Genomic DNA, 6,602 nt, shown 5'->3' with positions numbered 1-6,602 from the left:
GCATATTTATGCGCCTTAGTTAGCTAGTTCTGATGCATCTTTGTTATGTTTTCTTCGTTAAAGTAGTCTTTTAAGCTACTTTCATGTGTTTTCAGGTTTAAAGGACATATTACATGAAATGATGCAAGTTGGAGCTTTTGGAGCAAAATATGAGCTTGGATTGAAAAGGACATGCTTGGAACACAAGGTTGGGATGGAATTGAAGAGTTGAAGATTTGAGGTTTCCTACTTGAAGTAGGAAAGCTAAGCCTAAAAGTTTCCATTTTGGGTTGATCTTTCCTAAATCGGAATTGGCAACCAAAGTTTCTAAAGTTGGAAGTTTCTATTCTTGGAGGTTTCCATTTTCGTGAGTTTCTATTCTCGGGTTTGGGCTTTTGGATGACCCATCCTTACTTCTTGGACCTATGCCGCACCTAAACCCTAACCCTAGCCACTTAATCAGCCGCACCTAGGCCTTGTTCACATGCAAAAATCTGATTATGTACCCTAAGCCCATGCCGCACCTTTCCATCCTAGAAGCCCTATTTTACAAACCTTAACCCTAGTCCACTTAAGTAGCCGCACCTAACCCTAGCCCAATCTGATTTCTTTAGGGTTTTAGGTGCCTATATATATGTGTTCTACACCTTGCCGCACATCATCTCCCATTCTACAAATCAGAAATCGTCTAAACCCTATTCCCACACCTTGCCGCAGCCTTCATCCATTCCAGCCACTTCCCATCCTTGCCGAAGCTACCATCCACCTCCATACACCATTCTACACTTCCATACACCATCCTTACCCCTTTGCCGCACCACCATACTATCCTAACTCCATTCTAAAACCAAAATCACATCCAAAAACACCTTAAACCCTCTCTGCCGCAGCAAGGAGAAGAAGAAAGAGGAGCTTGAAGTCAGAAATTCAAAGTGGAATTCTTGGGCGTTTTAGGTGTAATCTTTCTTATGTCTTCGATGTTTCAATTCAATAAACTTTATGTTGTGAGTATGAGGAACTAAACCCCCTTGGTTGGGGGGTAATTCGAAACAATGTACATGCTTGCAATTTGATTCGATTACATTCAGTTGTTATTTCATAAGTTGTGGATTCAATTCGTTCATCTATTTGATTGATAACTTATTTGTGTATGTTGATTGAGAGTGCACGCTTAGTTTTCATGCATGAATATGATGCTAGATTATGAGGGAGTTTCACCTAATAGTTACAATCTTATAATCACAAGTAGTGAAGATCGCTTGAAAACGATCGCGTTGAATGAATTCTTAGCATAAGTTTCATGCAATTCATAGTAACAAATGCTTCGTCAATGCTTATGTTTTTCATAGAACGTAATGATTCTTGCTTGTATCTCTATTATGCAATTCATGTAGGGAACTTGTAGGGAATGTTTTGGGTTGTCGTATGCAATCATCCAACTTAATAACTTGTGGAAAAACTGAGGGTTAATTAGTGCAATTCACGGTTAATCTGGGGCGTTGAGTATTTATAATTTATTGGAAGAACAACTGAAAATCGTTTTGTTTGCAAGTGTGTCATGTGTGGAGAAGAACCTCCTAACTAGCCTTCTACCCATCTCTTTCACTAAAATCGTTTTTACAATCTGCCCTATTTCCAATCTGTTTTCTTTATTTTAATTTTCGTCAAAAAAAAATCCCCCTTTAATTTGAAGTCTTAGATTAGTTAGAAAGTGTTTTGATTTGTGTTTCTAAGTATTTTGATTCAAGTTTTCATCAAATTTCGTCCAAATTAGTGTAGGTGCTCAGAACTGCCCAGAAAGTGGTTTTTAGGCAGTTTTGAGCCTTCTAGTTGCTGTTTTGAGTTTTAGGTTTGTTTAAGTGTTTTAAACTTTAGTTTTGCATTCTTTGAGTCTAGTTTAGTGTTTTAAACTTTGTTTTTGAGTTTTTAAGTCAGTTTCCAAGTGTTTAGCAATCCCTCCTAATCCCCGGTCTAGAACGATCCCTACTTACATCTTTGCTACAATTTGACAAAAAGAGGGTTTAATTTGTGTGCTTAATATATTTCGCATCACAGACCGGACCCGGGTTTAAATGAAAAGGGCTGGGCCGGGAGGGAGGTACAACAAATTTTAATACAGGAACTTGACCTAACCTGGCCCGTTTGAAACGGGCCGGTTCAGGCCGAGTCCACGGGTCTTTCTTTTTTTTTTTTGGAAAAAAAAATCTGAATTTTTACCATCCCAACGCGAGGTTCAACACCATCCATCCACCACCACTCATTTGTTGGACCAGAAACAAGGGCAAAATTTGAACTTTCTTGACCTCTTTCTCTCTGCTTTGTTGCACTGAAGCACTGAGGCAAACCACCACGACGAACCTCACTGCTCCTGCAAGGCATATCAATAAATCTGTAGAGTTATGGATGCATGCACATAAAATCATGGACTCACCGATAAGATAGAGAACAAAGCTTTTGGGGACCAAAATGATTCAGGCATCATTTGATTCAACAAATTTTTTGAGACAACAAATTTCTGGACCCGTGGATCCATACATATAAAATCATGGCACCATTTATCCAAAATCAACAGAGGGATCTAGGTTTATACCATTTCAATATTAGACTCAAAATCAATGGGTTCCACTTTGTCTCTAGTTCCTTTTCAAAATCAACGAAAGGGATCTGGGTTTATACCTTCGATTGCAAGATCCCTACACAGATAACAACATGCAAGAGACATTGTCCTTCAATTTTTTTTCTTAATCTAAACATTAGAAACAAAATCGAAGAAGGATGAGACTAAAATTTACCTTTGGGGGTCGGGTCCAAGTGAAATTTGAGGGCCTTGAGTGCAAAGGTTTGTGGCATGTGTGAGAAAGTTTGAAGGAAGGAGAGAGTTGTAGAAATAAGGGAGGGATTGAGAGAAATGGTGGATGCTGAAGCTTAAATATGCCTTTTGGTATGTTATAAACGGATCGGTCCGGGGCTTCGAGATACTAAAATTTTGGACCCACCCCACCCCATCCTGTTTCTTTTCTACTAAATTCGGACCTGCCTATACCCGCCCCACCCCGCGGGTCCTAGACCCGTTTGCCCACCCCTAGGTGAAATCGCTCTAAGAGTATGATATCATGCTTTCTCTCCTTTGTTTCCATCAAAAATTTTCCATGTGTTACTCGCAAAAAACTGTCACACATAATATAAGTAAGATTGTTGTGTGGATTTCATGTCAAATAGTGAAATCTTGGGCATTTTAGTGTCAATTTGTTTAAGATTCGATGCTCGACAAGAAAACAAAACAAAATAACAAAACAAAAGTTTGTAAAAAAAAATTGTTGTGGCTATAAAGTTAAATTTTTTACCATGTTCTTGTTGAGAAAATAAAGGTGTGTGCTATCCATACACCTCTTTTTACTTCTCACACACCCTTTGTTAATTTATGTCCATTGATCTTTTTCAATTCTTCCGATCCGACGGTCGAAAACTAAAAAGGTGTGGAATAAGTAAAAAATGGTGTGTGGATATCACACCCCAAAATAAATCAACTTAGAGTTTTCTTTTCGACTGGCTCAATTGCATATGAAGTTCATAGTCATATAGACAAAAGTCATTGAGTGTCAAAAGGCTCACTTATGGCACCAACCCGGTCAATTGATCCATTTGGCATTTTTCTTCTCCTTGTTTCTCTAGTTAGTTCCACTAGAAGGCCAAAAAACAAAGTTGTTTCATTTACAACCTAAAGTAATAACAAGGAGAAAACAGAGGATCCAAGCTTCAACCCAAAGCTAGTTTCACTTGTGCTAATTAAAACTAAATTCCTAAACACAACAAAACACATGTTATCATCGACATATGCCCGAATATGAAATTATTTATTTACCTAAACCAAATTTTCTAAAATATTAACTATCATATCTTGCAAAACAAAATAGAATTTAAGAAATAACACCAAGCCTTAAACCAATTATGAAAATCATGACTTATGTAGCATATATTTCGTTTCAAGAACATATTACTAATATTTCCCTATGCCACTCAGTACTACAGTCTAGTAGTATTCCTCTTCACTTGTAAGTGAAAGGTCTTAGGTTCGATTCTCGCCAAAGGCGAACTTGAACCACATTATGGCTAGCTCATTGTAAGGCTAAGCATACCTTCTCTCCCGTAGCGTAGATGATATCGTTTGTGAAAAAAAATAAAAATTATATATATATATATATATATATATATATTTCCGTATTTTTTAAGAAAACATTCTTGAGCATGAAGCAATTTCTAATCCATATACAAAAAGAACAATTTTAGTAGCAGTGACCTCAATGTTTTCAGCAGAAATTTGAATCATGAAAAATCCCAATTCCATTTCCAACGGAAATTATTTTCCCTCTCATTGTCCATCTCTGTCCTCAGCCTATCAATCTCTTGCCTCATTTGCTCCTCTCTGCTCACCTCCCATCCTCCTTCCTACCCTCTTCCCAACACCCTAACCAAATTCATCAAATTCTGCCTCTGCTCTCCTAAGCTCATTTTCAATGTCACCAATCATAGCACCATCATTTCCCTTTCAAGTCCTCATATCCCACCAACATTACCACAAAGATGACCCAATGTGGCTTCCCCACTTTCAACTCCTCCTATCTCACACCCAAGTCTCACTCTCCCCACCCATCATGGCTAAAGCTTCCCTTCAACAACTCATTTGATGACATTGCTCGACTCACCCACACTCTCACTATCAACACCCATATAGCCCTTGTCCTCCCAAGCTCCACTTGGTGAACTCAGTTGAGTGACGGTTTCCCCACCAAATCTTACCATTTTCACAACTGAACCGCTGAATGACTCAAGCGAAAAAAAAAACAAATCGCTGCAGGAATCTCTTGCCTCATTTGCTCCTCTCTGCTCACCTCCCAACCTCCTTCCTACCCTCTTCCCAACACCCTAACCAGATTCATCAAATTCTGCCTCTGCTCTCCTAAGCTCATTTTCAATGTCACCAATCATAGCACCATCATTTCCCTTTCAAGTCCTCATATCCCACCAACATTACCACAAAGATCACCCAATCTGGCTTCCCCAGTCTCAACTCCTCCTATCTCACCCCCAAGTCTCACTCTCCCCACCTATCATGGCTAAAGCTTCCATTCAACAACTCATTTGATAATATTGCTCGACTCACCCACACTCTCACTATCAACACCCATATACCCCTTGTCCTCCCAAGCTCCACTTGGTGAACTCGGTTGAGTGACGGTTTCCCCACCAAATCTTACCATTTTCACAACTGAACCGCTGAATGACTCAAGCGAAAAAAAAAAAAAACAAATCGCTGCAGGAAGATTCAGTTGGAAAAACCGAGTTGATATCAAACTCATCCTCATTGAACTTTCCCCTGCTAATTCTCATATCCCTAGCCCTTAGCCTCACCAGCTCCCCTTCATCATCTTCATCTTCTTCTTGAACCTCTCTTCAACACTCGGGAAACCCAGAAGCACATTCATCATTAAAGAATCTCCTCCCCTGCAGTTTATGAAAAACAAGTTCCTCAGCAATCTCTCTGCCATCGATCTCTTCCCCTGGTCTTGATTGAGGCAAGAACCCACCAAGTCTTTGAAAGCCTCAAAAAACTTCTTGTTCTTGAAAGCTTTGTTATGGGTTTCATAATCTGAAAACCATAACCTTTTAGTTATCTTCAAAAGTAGAGACTTTGACGGCAGAAGGTTAGACAGCGGAAGGCTGCCACAAGCCAATTCCAGCGCCGTGATCCTAAACGACCAAATATCCTCATTGTTTTGATTCCCATTGTGCAAATATATCACCTCAAATTCCATCCAGTATAGTGTTCTAGCGATGTCAGTTAGCCAAGTATGCAATTGAATTGACCTCGTAACCAAAAGCAGAGACCCCGAAATCAGCGAGCTACACGGACCCATCAGAATCAATCAATATATTTTTGGTCTTGATGTCTATGTGGAAATGGCCCTAATTTTGAAGATACGACATGACGTTTAACGTTTCTTTGAGAACGATAGCAATGTAGGGCTCTAGTAATCTTTCTGGTAAAGCAGAAAAGATTATGGATTGTAGAGAACTAACGGATATGGACGACTTAACCATCCAAAGACGGTGGTCGATGGTTAATGATCAATGCACAGAAAGAATTTTGGGGTGGGAAAGAAGAAATGGAGTCTTAGTACAGGCAAAATGGGCCCAGGATTGGTCGAGATGGACTTGATGGTGACGATAATAGAATTCATGGTGGTGGAGACGGCCTTGTGGACGACAAAGCTACTTCCATATCCAATTTCAGCAATGATTTAGTAGGATGCAGGGTCTAATAGAAATTAGACCTTTTTGGTTTTTGGGTTTTCTTTGGCGGGAAGAGGAGGAAGTTGCCATTGGAGATGAAAATAATGAAATCTTAAAGGATCGAAAATGAGCTTTTGGGATTTTTGGGAAGTGGGTTTTGATGGTAAAGATGAATGTATTCTGAGGGAGAAAGAAAAGTTGGGTTTTAAGGAGTAATCTTGTGAAAGGTTTGTTGGTGAATGTAGCTTTGGGATGATGCATGTAAGTGTCTACTGCTATCTACTTTTTTGGGACTTTTCTATTGCAGTTGGGGGTGAAATTATCAAATCGCC

At 39.4% G+C, this 6,602-nt stretch overlaps 1 protein-coding gene across 1 annotated transcript; it reads right to left on the bottom strand.

The window, feature by feature from the left end:
- Positions 1–4,656: 4,656 nt before the first annotated feature.
- Positions 4,657–5,894, bottom strand: LOC126609184 (serine/threonine-protein kinase BLUS1-like). The gene is made up of 3 exons (XM_050277170.1): positions 5,389–5,894; positions 5,170–5,253; positions 4,657–4,795 (listed from the first exon to the last, which is right to left on the bottom strand). The coding sequence occupies exons 1-3, from the start codon at positions 5,892–5,894 to the stop codon at positions 4,657–4,659; spliced, it is 729 nt and encodes a 242-aa protein (XP_050133127.1).
- Positions 5,895–6,602: the final 708 nt, after the last annotated feature.

The sequence above is a fragment of the Malus sylvestris genome, chromosome 16 (assembly GCF_916048215.2).
Source record: "Malus sylvestris chromosome 16, drMalSylv7.2, whole genome shotgun sequence".
NCBI lineage: Eukaryota > Viridiplantae > Streptophyta > Magnoliopsida > Rosales > Rosaceae > Malus > Malus sylvestris.
This window is presented reverse-complemented; position numbering and strand designations above follow the sequence as displayed.